Source organism: Nestor notabilis, unplaced genomic scaffold (assembly GCF_000696875.1).
Source record: "Nestor notabilis isolate BGI_N333 unplaced genomic scaffold, ASM69687v1 scaffold8226, whole genome shotgun sequence".
Taxonomy (NCBI): domain Eukaryota; kingdom Metazoa; phylum Chordata; class Aves; order Psittaciformes; family Psittacidae; genus Nestor; species Nestor notabilis.
In genome coordinates this window covers 1846-18466 of record NW_009934215.1, presented here as the reverse complement: position 1 = coordinate 18466, position 16621 = coordinate 1846, and the positions used below count along the sequence as shown (strand labels likewise).

Below are 16621 nucleotides of genomic sequence, written 5' to 3'. Positions count from 1 at the left end.
AGTCTCCTACACCCCCCAAAACCAGCACCTGGCTCAGGAGCTCACAGAAAACCACACAGACAACCCCCTGCTGCTGCACTGAGACCTGCTGGAGCTCAGGTGGGGAGAAGACATCTGCATCAGGCCAGGAGGAAGGACGAGTTACAAACAATGACATTCTTCTCTGGGCTGGGAACTACCCAGCACAGTGAAACTTCCTCCAGGGTTTCAGCAAGTGAAACCTGGCCAGTGCTGCTTCTCCAGCCTGCTCACCACATCCACTTAGTCACCCCAGCCTCCCAGCAGGAAAGGTGAGAAGAGCCGGCTCCCCCCTGGGACACACAGGGAGCGCAGTGCCCTGCTTTCCCTGGACAATCCCAGCCAGGAGCCATGCCAAGGTGAACAGGGCTTCAAGAGATTCAGGCATTTAACACAAATTCTTACAAAAAAAGTTACAAATCTTTTAATAAACTCCAGTATAAGTTACAGCTTCGTGGAGAACAAGCTCCAGTGTATAATAAAATAGGAGACAGGCTGGGAGGAGCAGGGGAAGCACCAACAGGAACCTCTTTCTGCACTGGAAAGAAAGAGGGACAGAAAGATTCTGACAGACATTTATTGAGGGAAAAATAGTGGTCCAGCGGATGTAGAAAGACATTAGTCCACATGCCTCTTTCTCAGCCCTCCTAAATCTTTATCCCCAAATGTAAAAATATAAGAAGTCCTGTTTAAGCCACATATTTTAACAGTTCCAGGTAGACCGCAGTTCCCAACAATTCTGAAGATATTAATCTTGTGCAGCCCAGGGTACCAGCAGGGCTTTCTGAGAAGCCGAGGCAGCCTCCTCTCACTACAGGTCCTTGAAGCTACCCAAGGCATGGAGTCCTGGTGTCCTGGCTTGTGTTTGATGAAGCAATCCCAAGGGGTCAGTGCCACATTAGGGAAAGGGCACTCCAACCCCCAGCAGGCTGTTGTGGGCAGCACACTGCACAGAGAGAGTGGGGCCAGCCAGCCCCAGCCCATAGAGCTAGTAGCCAACAGCACACATGGGTGAAGATGTGACAGTCGACTCGGAGCCCTCCTGTCAGCAAAAGGCCATCACACACAGATGGAGCAGCTGACAGCTTGATGCTTAGATGAAAAGCTGAAATGAAGTTGCCAGCCTACAGGGCTTTGTGGGGCCCTCCACCAGGCAGGTCGCCTCATGCAGCACAGACGTCTCTCCACTCAGGTCCTCCATCCAGCCCATAAGGCACCTGGGCTAGGCAGGCAACCAGCCAGCAAGATCCCACTTCCCTGCTGTGCTGTGCAGGGGGAAGATGGACACATGAAGAGAGGTGAAAATCCAGCCAGACCAAGGGGAGCTTGGCCACCTTCATTTGCAAGTGAGGAGGGGAGGCTGTCACTCCAGGACAGCCATGAGGAGATGCAGTTCCCGAAAGGCACTACCATGGCGGCCGCTGAGCCCAGACTTGTTCTTGATGATGCTGCTGATGTTTTTCAGCTGCTTGTAGCACAGCCTGCATTTATGGAGCCTGCAAAAGCCAGAGAGCAGACACAGCATGAATCCTCAGCTGCTGAAGTGCACCAAAGATGCAACATAAACAGGTGAGAAAACACAAGCCCTGTAAATGGCTTGGAAGAGGCTAAAATGTGAGAACGGCTCTGCAGAAACACCATGTATTCAGCCCACATGATGATGACACAGGACAATGGCACTCACATAAGGGCTCTTTTACTCCTCCTTTCCCCCTTGGCAGTAGAGTCCAGTGAGGAAAGAGGTGTTGTTTTCAGAGGGCCAACTCTCAGAGCAGAGCTATCCTGTGAATAAACTGGAAATCCAGGGCCCAGCTGACAACTCATGTGTCTTGTGAGGCAGAGGGTGAAGCCACAGGGTGGTTTTACTCCTGACATACTCACACTTTGCTTAGGTATGACTCAATACACAGTGACAGACAGAAAAGCAGTCCTTGGTCTTTTCTCACGGCAGGAGGGTTTGGTGTTGACAGACAAAAGGGAAGGCATGCCCAGTCTAGTATCAAAGCCTCGATGGCAAGGAGCAAAGCTCACCCAAGAGAAAGGCTGGGTCAAAAAAGGGAGCAAGTGGAGGAGGTAAGTGCCTCACCTTTCCTCTCTGGTGATGTCCACTCCAACAGAAGGTGGTGCAGCAAGGATGTCCGTGATCAGTGGCAGGAATCTCTGGAGAATGAGTTTCAGGGAGGTGCAGCCAGTCTGCACGTAACTGTAAAACAGAGAATCGGGTCCCACTTGACTTTCATTCCTGTCCTCCCAGCACACAGCTATCACTCACATCCAGTCACTAGGGACAATCCACTCAACCAGCCCCTCATCCATCATCTGTAACCTGGTAAGGAGAGCAACAGCCAGGTGCCCACACATCTTGGTTGAATCAAGACTGACAAACTGAGTTCTTTCAAAAGGTCCTGGCATATTCTCTGCTAAGTGAGACCTTTCTGCTCAAGAGCAGAGGCGTTCTGCTGAGAATAGCATCTTAAGAAAGGCTGCACATTTTTTGCTACCCAATGAAGTTCAAAGCAATCCAAGTGACCCCCGTGCAGGATTTCACTCCTCTTGTTCCATGTCAACAGTCTCATTCCCATCTGTGTGCAGAGCCCACTTGTTCTACATGGATGTGACCCCTCTTGGCTGCCAGAGCTGCCTTCAATCCAACACACCTACTCCAAATCTCAATATCCTGCTCTTCCTGCCCATGCAGACTTCCCATAATTCTTCCCCCACACAACTGGCAACTCCATTGCCCTTTTCCAGGTGTTATATTGGTATCATATTGTATCTGCTGTGATATTTCAGGATGTTCCTTCAGCTACGAAACATGAAGGGGAGTAATTCTAGGGGTATCTCCACCTTGTCCAACAACACACCATATTTTTGGGGCCTCACCTTTCATATTTACTTTGGAGTAGTTTTTCTATCTGTGGCAGGACTATAGTACACAAATCCAGCTTCCAGAGAGACCTGAAAAGAACACAAGGTGAGACAGATTCTGAGGTTTTAGAAGGCTGAGTTGACACAAATAATGCTTTCTGTCAAAAAAATCCCAGGCAGCAGCACTCAAGTTTACTGAGCAAGTTCACTGACTCTCCCTTGTGATGGGAAATAGAAGGTTCTGATGTGTCTTGATTGAACAGAATCACTTTATGAAGCCCTCAGTGAGGCACCATTTGCCCACTGAAAGGGCCCCATGCATCTTCAGTGGTCTCGAGTGCTGCAGGCTTGAAGATCTGACTACAGCACATACATTTCATGCTGTCATTGCCCACTAGATACAAGGCAGGTACAAAGCACCACTTCTGACACCAAGCTAGATGACTCTTAGGTATCCCAGGGGCTGCCCCTACCCAGGACTCACGGTTTTTGGTTGACAATATTCAAGAGGTCCACAACAACAGACAGATCATTGATTGCCACTGCAGAGTCCACAGAGTTCTAGGAGAGATGGGGAAGAAGTCACCAAGTGCAAAGCTCAGACTCGCTAGGCTAGTGCAATTAGTATCAAGCGTTGCTTTTCAAAAACAAGGTAGAGGAAATGTGGAGTTCGCTAGGGAAGAGAAGACAACTCTTTTGTGAGAAAGTTTTCTCCATATTTCTTTGTGGCCAATTCAAGTGCATCTGGGACACAGCAGCCGTCTGCCTGGGGACAAAAACTTTGAGACCCTGCATTCTGTGCAAGAAGCAGAACTGGCCCCTGGCAAGCCAAAAGAGCTGTTCAGCTGCTCCCTTCACATAGAATTACAGACTGGTTTGGGTTGGAAAAGCATTTAAAGCTCATCCAGTTCCAACCCCCTGCCATGGGCAGGGACACCTTCCACCAGACAAGGTTGCTCCAAGCCCCGTCCCAGCTGGCCTTGAACACTGCCAGGGATGGGGGTCAGCCACAGCTTCTCTGGGCACCCTGTGCCAGCGCCTCAGCACCCTCACAGGGAAGAACTTCTTCCCAAGGAGAAGTCTCAGACTCCCCTCTGTCAGGGTAAAGCCACTCCCCCTCTTGTCCTGTCTCTACAGACCCTTGTCCAAAGCCCCTCTCCAGGTTTCTTGTAGCCCCCTTAGGCACTGGAGCTGCTCTAAGGTCTCCTGAGAGGCTTCTCTTCTCCAAGCTGAATAAGCCTCACAAGCCTTAGGTATCTCCACATCCTTGCCTTGATATCACTGGAGCTCCACACAGCCTGCACAGTGTCCAGATTCTTGTGGCGACTGGTGAGCACCACACACATGGTCTCGTGGCCTTTCCTGATCTGGGAAATGGCTTCCTCATCCACGAGCTCTGTCTGGCTTTGGTTTTTCACAGCCTGAAAGTACAGACACCAATGGAGCAGCAACAACAGAGCAGGGTGGCACAGAAACGTAGGAGCTTTCTCTGGCTAGGTGAGAGCTGATTTTGGTGTACAGAGTCCCAGCAAACACTGACTTCCTTGCAGATTGTTTTAAAACCATTTTGAAATTGAAATGCTCAATTTGTTCTGATTTAAGTTACTTCTCTTCAGCCTTTTCTACTACATCAGTCACAAATACGATTGAAGCTTTGGAGAAACTCTCAATTTAAAAAAGGTGAATTAAATGGAAGTTTTCAAAACCAACATATTTTGATGAAGAAATGTTTTCATACACACCCTATTTTTCACTTGAAACATTCAACTGAATGTTATTACAAAGCATAAATCTTACACCATTTATTAGCCTCTTAGTTTGATTCCTGCTCAAGCCCTGCTGGAACCACTACTTCCTTTGCTCACATTTCGAGTTTGGATTCATGTGGATCCTCTGGTCCTTCTCTCTTTTTGGGACAGGCAATACCCTCCCCAACAGAGGCCAAGAGGCCTCCAAGAGGCAAAGATTGCCTTGAAATAATTATGTATGTGTAATGGCAGACACCAATTTTCTAGATGAATCACTGTCTAGCATGCGGAATTGTTCAGTGTCTGAGCCCTATCCCTCACTCTCTGCTTTGATAACACATTCTTTGAGCACAGATCAACACTGCTGTGTTTACATTAGCCTGCTGTCAAGCGCAATGGGGACTATGTCCAGCAATTCGGAGGTATTTATTCCACAGAAACCGCATGTCAGAGGAGCTGGGAGGCAGGAAAGGCACCAAGTGGGTGGAAGGCAAGCAGGAGGTAACATGTTCTCATTCATTACTGAAGACTGCAGGCTGCAGAAAGCACCCAGAACACTTACACATCAGAGAACCTCCTTTCTGATGCCACCCAAACCACACACTAGTCAGAAACTTTTGTCCAGAGATACTTACTGGTAGAAAGTCAGAGGCCTTCAGGCCAATGGGCTCATTCCTGGCTGCAGGAATCACCAACTGCTCTGCTCTGGTCAAGGGAGTTGAAGAGGCAATTGGTGGCCTTTGAACTGGATCAGGCTGCAGAAGAAATTGGGATAAAAGCTCTAGCAGCATCAGACTGGCCATAGCCTGATGTCCTTTTTTTCCTGATCTGCTTTCCTTTCACAGCACGGTCCTAATGCAGAATCAGTCTCTGATTCACTAGCATAGTTTAAGAGGCAATAAAGTATCTCTCAGGTACATGCCAAGATGTAATTAAGCTTTGCAAAGAACAGGGAGATGGCCCAGCAGAAGTGCCAAGTGCTGCCACTGGTATCTAAAATCACGGCAAAAGGCTGCAGCCAGCCTGAAGGCTGAGAGAGAATTCTAGAGAAGCAAGGATAACACATCCTGCACTCGATCCTCTTCAGAGGGTCCCAGTTTTGAGGTATAAGCAGAAACACCACTGCAAGTGCAAGAAGTGAACAAAAGCAACAGAGCCATTGCCTGTTGGAGGCCTTGGCCTTTGACTCTACTGCTCAGGCAAGACTCAGGGCAGGACAAAGCCTGAAGCTGCACTTTTACTGCTCTTCAGTAAAGGAATCAGCTTCCTTAGAAACTGTAAAGTCTTGAGCACTCATGTATCTTTCACAGTGGGAGCATGAACAGCTATTAACAGATCAAACAATACATACAAGTTCTTGCTTTGGCAACAGCGTCTGGACATCCGGAGCTTGGCTGGGCTTCACTGCTTCCTTTGCAGCTATGGGCTCTATCAAGGGAAAAAAGTGAGAAAGCAAAAACTGATTGTTTCTTTCAAGAGAAGTTGATAGCAAAGTTACTGTACAGCTCGATTACAAGTAGTTTTTTCTGCAGACATGGGCACGCAGCTCTCCCTCGTTTGACGGTCATTAACCCCATTCTCCCCAAGAGGTAGTTTTCATACTCACCATCCTCAGGGGGGGCTGGAAAGGGTTCACTGTTTCGAGGAGGAGTACGACCTACAGAGAGATAGAACAGAATAAACAAAAAAAGAAGCATCCAAGGCTACAGATTAGCAATAAGTCAACCTTGGAACTGGGAGACCTCCAGAACTCCACACATTCAGGTCATCAGCAATATGACAAGCAGAGTTATCTCCTTCAGACCGTGACGCTGCTGTTGAGTTTAGCCAAAGGCTTTCAGCCTTCACGGACGGGAGGAAAAAAACTAACCCATGTAATTCATTGCTGCTGTAGAGGTGTGAAGCACTGCCACAACAAATTGTATCAGAAAAAAAAAAAAAGAAAAAAATCACCTCCTGATAAATTGATTTACATAAATAAACCCAAATAATGACTATTAATTCATTAAAAGGAGTATCTAATTTTTGACATTCACATAAAAATGGCATAGGCCTTGCATTATGCTTCCTAAACAACTACTTTTGCTTTAACAAAACATTTTGTCTTTCCTTCTTTCATGGAGGCTGCTGATTTTATACATAGCACAATTCTAAGCTAATAAAGATCCCGTAACACAGTAGTGCTCCCTAATCAAAACAAGAAGGCAGCATGGTTTGCTGTTGTGGCTGCCCCATCCCTGGCAGTGTTCAAGGCCAGCTTGGATGGGGCTTGTGTCCCTGCCTGTGGCAGGGGCTTGGAACTGGATGAGCTTTGAGGTCCCTTCCATCCCAAACCAGGCTGTGATTCTATGCTTACAATGGAGCTCTGGATTCTGAGCCGGCCTTTGACCTGACATCACTGCACCCAGTAAAGGTGCTACCTCCTAGCAGTTCACCAACATTGTACGTGGTTCAGTGTCCAAAAAAGCCATTTCCTAAATTCTATCAGTCACAGACAAAGCCTCTATGATAGTAAACCAAAGCTCACTTCTACTGAACCAGTTTACACCCTACAGCTCTAATCCAAACACTACTCAACAGCATAATACATCCTGGTACTGACAGATAGCATTCTTGGGCTGGAAGATCTCATTGTAATCATCTGGGTTCTGGATCTCAGCCTTTGATTCCTTCTCATCCCGGTCATCTTCACTGCTGGGACTGCGCCTCTCACTCTCTGAATTGTGCTTCACTCTGCTGTGGAAAGAGATGCTGTCAGAGGAAGTAATATGGACTCTGTCAGAGAGGAAGCACAAAGCTCCCTGTACATTTCCTTAAAATCTTGAAATCCAACAAGCTAGCAGATTCCCTACCTTTGTGGCTTGCTGCAGCTAGTTGAGGGCCTGTCATAGATGCGGCGAAGGGAGGACCCCATGGAGGTAGGTGGCACAAGAGGTTCATCATCCCTGATTAGCCCATGAGGAATAGAATCTGACTTTGTAACTCTGCTGAGATCCACAACGAAGGAAGAGACTGTGCTTTGTGCAAAGGAAACACCTATCTGCAGAGGCAAAAGACTAAGGTAACTCACCCGGGAACAGGGTGAACACCCTGAGCCTTTTTCAGAATAGGCATGATGCAGTGACCCTGCACAACTGTTTGAGCATTTCCCAGCTAGGTGCTTTGGCTTTTTCAGTTTGAAGCTGCCAGTGCTTTACAGAAGATTGTAATAAGACTTTTGACAAGCATGGTTTCTAAATACTGGTCAAACCAAGCCGCAGTGGAGCATGAGGCTGCTGAAAGCAAAAGCACACAATCTTTGTCTAAGTGCTAGGCACGTGGCAAGCTCTGGTTGCTTACAGTCTGATAGAACCTTTAAGGCCTGCAAGGAGGCAGAAGGTTTTATCTCATGTTTTGCAGCTGCCTGCCCTCTCCTCAGGAGCAGTGGCTTACCAGCTGGTTGTTGCGGACAGATAAATCAGCTACTTTTCCCCAGTTCACCAAGACCACATCAAAACAGCGCTCTGGCTCCCAGCCATACACACGCAGCGAATCCTGGAACCCACTATACAAGCAGCAGCCATCTGGGTTGAAGAGCACACACCTGGGAGGAAGGCAGGTGGAAAATCAGACACACACAGTCTTCCAACCTTCCCACAGCAACCCCAGGGCTGTATCCCTGTCTTCACTGAACACTTCCAGCTCTGTGTCTAACAATGAGCCTAACAATCTGATGGACCTGGGCAACATCTCCAGTAGCCCAAACTTCTCCCCAGTAAAGTCTCTTTCAGGAAATCCTCCCTTCAGCCACACTTTAATCTCTGCCTTGGACATTGCAGTAGGAATTTAATATACCTGACTGGAGTAGCCTCCTCTTCAATACAGCTCACCACTTGAAACTTCTCTAAGTCCCAGAACCGAACAGTCCTGTACACAGAACAAAATAAAAATCATCACTCATCCCTCTAGAGATCTGCTGTAGGATCCATAATTGAAATGATGCAAAAACTGCTAGATTTGCTTTTGCTATCATGCACTTATAATGACCCTGCACAGAAGGCCAGTCGAGCTAAGATACATGAATCCAGCCATGGATACTTAGAGGCTGTAGACATGGAAAGGTATTTATTGCTGACCCAGAACTAAGTTAGTTAGTTAGTCTGCTAACTAAGCAGGACTGCTGGCTATTCAGGATGTCAGTAGGATTAGTGAGAAGCTTGAGGTTATCACATTATTCTCTGGTGTGGAAGAAAGGGCCACCAATTTTGGATGAGAAGGTAAGACCTCCATGTGCTGCACACCACATGTGATGTGCTGCTGGCTATAAGTCAGGCTTTTGCAATGGCATGTTTGAGTTATGTGACATTCCTATTTTCCACATTGCTAAAAGCAAGGGTGTCAGGAAAGTGAACAGTAAATTCCTTTCTTTCTCCCTCCCCTTACGTACCTGTCAGAGCTACCAGAAGCCAAAAGGTATTCATTGGGATGGAATTCAACAACGTTTACTGGGCCAGTATGTTCTGTAAATTCAAACACTAGCTTCCCAGCCACGAGATCCCACAGCTGGAAGAAAGAAACAATAGAGACTCTTGAAAGGACTTAATGTTAGAGAATTCCAATACACTTCAGGTTTCCTTGTACTGGGAAACCTTCTAGTGCTTCTTCCCCTCTAGGAACAGACCCAGTGATTAGTGAAGGAGTACAATCCCAGTCATCTGAGGCTGCTTTTTAATTGCAGGGATTTTTTTGGTTGGTTGGGTTTTTTTGTTGTGTTTTACTTGATACTTTTCTGAATTCCTTCTCTTGCTCTGCTCATCCCTGACAGCAATTTTCAGAGAGATAATCATGTGCAATGTATATGATATGAAGACAGGTTAAGAAAATTGGGGCTGTTCAGCCTAGAGAAGCTTGCAGGGAGACCTCAGAGCAGCCTTACAGTATCTGAAGGGGGCTACAAGGATGCTGGAGAGGGACTCTTCATCAGGGACTGTAGCAACAGGATAAGGGGCAATGGGTTTAAACTGAAACAGGGTGAGATTTAGGTTGGATATAAGGAAAAAGTTCTTCCCTGTGAGGATGCTGAGGCCCTGGCAGGGGCTGCCCAGAGAAGCTGTGGCTGCCCCATCCCCGGCAGTGTTCAAGGCCAGGTTGGATGGGGCTTGAAACAACCTGGTCTAGTGGAAGGTGTCCCTGCCTATGGCAGGGGGTTGGAAATGGATGAGCTTCAAGGTGTCTTCCAAACCAAACCTTTCTATGATAACACAATTCTACTGAATTCACTGAGCAAAGCAGAAGCTGGTATGGTGAAGCAACATGCTGTGGACAACTCATTCTGTAACATCTACTGAGACGACTGAGGCCACTGTTCAGGTCTTACAACTCTCATCACCACCAAAACTTGGATTTTCATGTGCATAGTGCCGAGATGCCTGTTGGATAAGTGCACTGCAAAGCATGCACCTCTCTTTAGCATGTTGTGGACCACTGGACATGATCCTCATAAACAGACTGGTCCTTGCAAAGCCACAGGGCTCAGCCAGCTGCTTAATTAACTAAAAGTGTTTATGACCGAGTGCTGGTAATGCCTGGTAAAATATGATCCCTGCATTCCTATGCACCATGAGGATATAAGGAGGTGTCACAGTAAATTACCTTTACAGTGTGATCATCAGCAGCAGAGGCTAACCACTTCCCATCAGGACTAAAGCGGAGACATCGAACTGCTTCTGTGTGGCCCTGAAATGAGAACAATAAATAGTATTTTTTTTTCCTTTTTTTTTTCCTCCCTTTCTTTTGAGGGAATTCTGGCTTTTGTCTTTCAATCCTATGCAACATAATAAAATAAAATAAAATCAACTGACTGTTTCACAGAGTCCACAGCTCATAGAACTCTGAACACTCACCAACACTAAATGAGTGTAGACATTACCGGCAACACTTTAAGTATGGTAAATACAGATCAGACTTATTAAGAATCAATTTAAAATTACACAGATTTATGGGTGGTCACATAGAAGTGTTGTTCCACTCAGTTGGTTTCTAAATTAAAAAATATACAGCAAGTCCTTTGGGTTGAAAAAGACCCCAAGAATAGAACCATCCTGGTGCAGTGGGGACTTGTATGGTAGTATCTGTCACAGTATAAAGTAACACTTATAGATGCTTTCCATCCCGCACTAACACAAAAAACACAGAGTATATTAACTCCTATGGCGTCCATTTCATGTTCCCATACAGCTCACAGGGGCCTGCAGAGGTTTGCCAGGCCACTTCACAAATTTTGCAGATCTTATCTTCATACTGGAAAACTAGCGAATTAATTGTACATAATCACTGTAAAGCTTGTTCACAAGTCCTCAATAGAAATCTTTCCCCCTCTCTCCACCTGAAAACTAAAGAAGCATTTTACCTTGTACCTGAAGACACAGCTTTTTTTTCTCACATCCCAGAGCTACAGGGAAGAAAGCAAACAAATGATGTATTTAGACCAGTACGTAGGGAGCCCAAGAGTCCCGTAACAAGAGCTCTCCCTGTAACCAAGCTGATATGACACTATAGAATGAAAACACTGAAAGGGCTGTTAACTCCTATTTGCTTTAGGGGTATTTCCTAATCTAATTCACCAAATGAGAATCACTTCTATAAGCTATTTCTTACTACAGAAGCTCGGTTCCTACAGTCTAGGATGAGCGTGATGAAGAAGATGAAATCCACAGCAATCAGGACATCTGAGCTTGGCAACACCAGGACTTGGCTGGCACCATGAGCCACATTCCACAGCACAGGAGTCACACTCCTGAGCCACCTTTGCAAACACACACGCATAGGTTTCACAAGCACTCACAAATCCACCTGCCCACACAGATGGAAATGATGATGTGCAGCATCTACCATGAGCTTAGCAAAAAACACATTCTGGCACTTTTCAAAAACAAAGATACTGCACGTAAAGAGTGCAACCTCTAGGAGAAGATGGGGTTTACCTTAATGTTTGTGTCCAAAGAGCCAGATGCCACAATACTTCCATAAGGATGGAAATCAAGGCTGCAGATATTTGCTTTGTGACCAAGTAAGGATCGAAGAACTGGGAAAAAAAGCAGCAGAGCAGGAAGAAGGAATAGGGAGCAAATATTTAGTAGATCATTTCCCCCAGACACCATGCAGAAGTTCAGCCATGCTATCCTCACCATTAAGCACAAGCTAATGCAACATACATTAGACACGCTACATATTGTATACATTATTTTATGGAAATGTTTCTGACCTTGTCCTTGTAATGCAAAGAAACAGGAATAGAAGGCCCATGTTCCATGATCCTAATGAAAGTCCTGTCCTTAAGTGTGAAAACTGTGAATAAAATTTCAGAGGCCTCCATGCTGAAAATAAAACTGAAAAGCCACGCTCTGAGGCAGCTGCTAGGCAGCTTATCTTTCCACTTGTTACAAAGAGAGCAAAATGGGGTAAAGGAAGGGACAACAGTTTTAGTCAGGAAGTGAAAGGGACATTTGATTGCCTGCATCGTTTGGAAAGACCTTTCCCAGGACTCTGCAGTCCCATCCAGACACAAGCCTAACTTCTGTCTCTTAGGTTCCAATACTCTCCCTGGACTTCTTCAATTGCTCCTTGCAAAAAACATCCCAAAGACTGGGAAAGAACAGTTGAGAAGCATGAGACAGAGGAATGATCACAAGGTTTCAGCAAATCATCAACCAAGTAACACCCCTTCTAATTCTGGAAACCAGAAAGGACCAGTAGAACTGGAATACCATATCTCTGAAAGTAAGGACCCACCTTTGAGGAAGAAAAATTGCACAGATAATAACAAGGGCAACCTCTCTCCATCATCTGTCATCTGGAACAGTCTGATGATGCCCCTGGCAGAAATTAACTGAGCTAGAGCTAGAGTGGTCATTTGCACAGACACTGGCTCATAGGTGTCCTAATAAATTCAGCCAGATCAGCTACTCTACACTGGTGGAGCCAAACTATTTTATTACTGAACTGACTCTTAACTGTCTGAATTGCAAAAGTAGCTTTCATTATTTATGCCACCTGCTGTCTGCCTTCTTAGCTCAGCCAGTGAAAGTCTATCTTCATTACATACTCCTTTTATGAACAAATAGTAACCCATAAGAAATAGCCAGTCATTTTACGGATTCCTGCTAGAATGCATTCACGAGATGCATGATTCCTTTGCAAACTTGTTCTAGGATTTGAGAAAAATGCAATAAATAAAGCACGGCTCAGCAGTTGGCCTTTAAAGGATCAGATCTTGATGAGCTCATGGCTTTTATGATTTATTAAAAATTAGATCTATCATGCAAGAATTGGAGAAAAATCGGTTGAGGAAAAAAAGAAAAGTTAGAACCTAAGAATGAGAACAAGGGGTCAGAAAGCAAGGGATTCCTGGACTTGTGCAGAAAATATATAATATAACAATATACTTAAAACTTCCAATTTGTCAACCTCAAAAGGATCCAAAAATCAATTTTAAGCTGAGAGTCTGAATACAAATTCTATATGGTAGTAGCAAATTCTATATGCTCTACACATGCATGGAAATTCACCTGGAATATAAAACTCAACACACTTGAGTCAACCCTAGAAACTAGTTCCTCTCCACAATACATATACAGATTTGTGCTTGAGTGTGCATACACAGCTCTACAGTCTCAGTCGGAAGTGCACAAAAATTCTCTAAGACGGATGGAAACTAAGATGAAAGCAATGCCAGGCTCCTGCTCCTTTGTAGGAACCTTCTGGGTTAGCATATGTATAAAGCATAAGGAAGTTATAAAAAGCATGTATTAACAGAACTCATGGAAACATACTTTTGGCAGCTTCCAGGTCCCAAACTCGAATGGACCCTGACTGTGACCCTGCAACAATCAGTTTCTCATTCGTATTGACCTGTAGGCTCTCAATGGGCGATGTATGGCCTGTCAAGCTCTGCAAAAAAAACCACAAGTTACCATCAACAGCTACTGACACAGCCCTGCCCACAATGGCATTGTTCATGTAATTATCTGTGAGCTGGAACCACCTAGCTATGCCACTGCTCCTTCTTTCACATCAGCTACCATTATGGTAGAACACCCTAAAGACCAGCTTTTAACTGCCTAAGGGGAGATTGAGATGAGACCTTAGGAAGAAGTTCTTCCCTGTGAGGGTGCTGAGGCCCTGGCACAGGTTGCCCAGAGAAGCTGTGGCTGCCCCATCCCTGGCAGTGTTCAAGGCCAGCTGGGATGGGGCTTGGTCTAGTGGAAGGGGTCCCTGCCCGTGGCAGGCAGCTGCAACTGGATGAGCTTTAAGGTCCCTTCCAACACAAATCAGTCTGTGATTCTATAATTCTCTATGATGTCCATCACTGCATATAACACCATGCATGTATCTTCCACATCATCTCACTTACTGGGGCACACTGACTAATTTTGAAAGGATGCATCAACAGAGACATGGGTATTTAAACACTAGGTGTGGGTGCCGAGACAATGTTGACACACACATTATAACAATTATGCTGTGCAAGCTCAAGGCAAGGTGTTTACTCTAAATTGGTCACAAAGTGTCATGAGCCAGTTACAAAATCAAAGCAAGAGCACAAGCAGGGCTACTTCAAAACCTCCCCATAAGCAAGGAGCTCCAGTGTTGCTGCCCGCAGTGGGTGTCACATTTATAACCCGGTGCTATTACAGAAGTATAACTTGACATCTAAAAGCTTCCAAATTAGGTAAGTATTATGAAAAGACCCGTATTTAATTAGAACACAAGAATATTTAAAATGAGCTTTAGAAAAATCAATAGCATTACTCTTTTTACTTGTCAATTAGGCAATATTCTATGCTTTATTCCATCCTCAAATAGATCTTTTTAAATAGCTATGCTAGCTAGCTACACACACATACAGAGGGAACGTACTGGGAACACCAGTTGGAAGCTGCCTGTTTTGACAGGGCTTTTTTAGGATTTCATGTGCAACCGAAAACCTCTCCATAACTCTATTGCTGCAACTATCACTGCTTAGTAAGAGAGCTCAAACTGGAATCAAGTCACAGTGCTACTTGAGAAGTTCCTCTTCGTCCTGTTCCCCCATATGTAAATTCCATCTGGAATCCTAATAGTAAGACTAAAAATGAAATTCAAAGGACAAACTATAAAGCACAACCCCCAAAATCAAGATTCTTCTCATATACAAAAATGGCACAAGCCCTCAGCAGCTCCAGCCAGCCCCTGCCTCTCAGAAACCAGCTTCCAACATCTGTGGCTCCCAGGAAGTGCAGGAGAAGTACAGCTCTCTGCTCCCACAGAATGGGTACAGACATTCAGTCCTTCAACCTTCTTGTGGGAGGCAACACTCTAGTTTCAAACTACTGCCATGCCACCACCAAGGGCTGAGAAGACACAGCTTAACTATGCTTTGCAAGCAGTACAGCACTGCCAAAGGTGAGAAACTCCTTTTGCACCTGTTTCAATCTCTCTATACAGTAAATGAATGGGAAAATAAAGTAGACACATTCTCCTTTTAGCCTCTTTCATCTTACTTTCCCAGTTGCTTCCTCACAAGGTTCACGCTGCTTAGAGAAATGCCATCCATAATGCAACATTCTTGCAGTGTTAATTAAGTAAGTGACAAGGGACACTGGTTAAAGACAACACCCACTCAAAGCAAAGGCCATGCAGGACAGACATCTGTTAAACAGATTTCTGGTTGCTTTAGTGATCACAACTGGGGTAACGCTACTCTTTGTAACACACTGTGCCCAGCACTACTCTTCTCCAGCCTACAGACAACTCTGTGCAACAGTGACTGGGAGAAAGGTGGGAACGCATCCTGCCGGGTCTGCTTCCTGCTATGAGGGCAAACTCCAGGGTATAAAATTGGGCCCTGTAGCAGGCACTTTCAAACTAGCTGATCTCACACAAAATTCTGCATTCAATTATCCGTAGCCTGTAACAGAAGGCACAGTATTCATTGTCTGAGCAAGTACTGGCCCAGCTGAAGCAGCCAGGCATCCCAGATCCTCTTTGGAGCAGTGGTCTCAACAGTTACTGAACTCTGTCCCTATCTCTTGCTAAAATCCAGTCTTTGTGCGGTAAACTCTTTTCACAAGTCCCACAGGCTACAACCCAACAATCCTCCCCCTCATTCCCCATCCTCTGTACCTCAGAATTAATATTCCCATCCCCCACAAGTTGAAGACAGGCCTGTTCTTACCATGATGCAATTGGGCTTGTTCACTGACCATATGTTGACTCGACAGTCATCTCCTCCAGTTGCCAGCAGCTGGCCTGAGGTTTTGCCCAGGACTAGTGAGGATACATTGCTGCTGTGAGCTGTTATCTCATCTGGACAAAACAAAGCATACAGTTATTACAATTTTCATCCCATCCCTCCCCCAAAAAATATTCTTCCTTCAGAAAAACTTTCCAGTTTCCACTGGACAAGCTGCAGCAGCTCACTGTTCAGATAAGAAGTCACACTATTATCTTGCTTGAAACAGCCCTCCCTTGGCTCTGCCTGCTGTAGGTAAGACATCTGCTGACCAAGCTTCACAACTCCAGTGCTCACGTGGCTTACAAAAAGCATCTTCTCTCACTAGCAGTAGCTTGGTAGCCTTTGAAGATTTGCTCAACTGTGGCAAGCTGCTCACAGGAGCTGCTTTACCTTCAGTATCTGAGTGGGTCTCGGTAAGCAGAGCTGTCTGAGAAGCTGCGAGAATACGCAGCAGCCAGAGTCATCTCGTGAACAGCCTTCTAATCCTGTTCTAGAAAGCAGCAGCAGGCCGTCCAACCTGAGAGGAACTGGCAGATTAGCAGCAGCGCAGTTTGTTACCCTACACAGAAAAAGCCAGACTCAGCAGCGGGGGTAGGTGGAGCTCCCTTCTCCCAGCTTTGGCAGAGGCTTTGCTATGGTCCCACTGCTTAACACAGGTGAAACTTAGCAATGCAGCATGTGAAACTGCGACAAAGGAAGAATGAATATATATCCCAAAGTGCACAAAAGAACA

The 16621-nt window shown here is 45.6% G+C and overlaps 1 protein-coding gene across 1 annotated transcript; it reads right to left on the bottom strand.

Annotated features, from left to right (window-relative positions):
* Window positions 1-1246: 1246 nt before the first annotated feature.
* Window positions 1247-15959, bottom strand: KATNB1 (katanin p80 (WD repeat containing) subunit B 1; the record flags this gene model as incomplete). Its single annotated transcript, XM_010017218.1, has 18 exons — window positions 1247-1514; window positions 2105-2221; window positions 2902-2976; window positions 3371-3447; window positions 4158-4307; window positions 5270-5389; window positions 5986-6062; window positions 6241-6291; window positions 7237-7367; window positions 7487-7674; window positions 8067-8217; window positions 8469-8540; window positions 9061-9176; window positions 10266-10349; window positions 11023-11064; window positions 11597-11697; window positions 13445-13562; window positions 15829-15959. Coding segments are annotated over 18 exons (1934 nt in total), but the record flags the coding sequence as incomplete, so codon positions are not given.
* Between the last annotated feature and the right edge of the window lie 662 nt (window positions 15960-16621).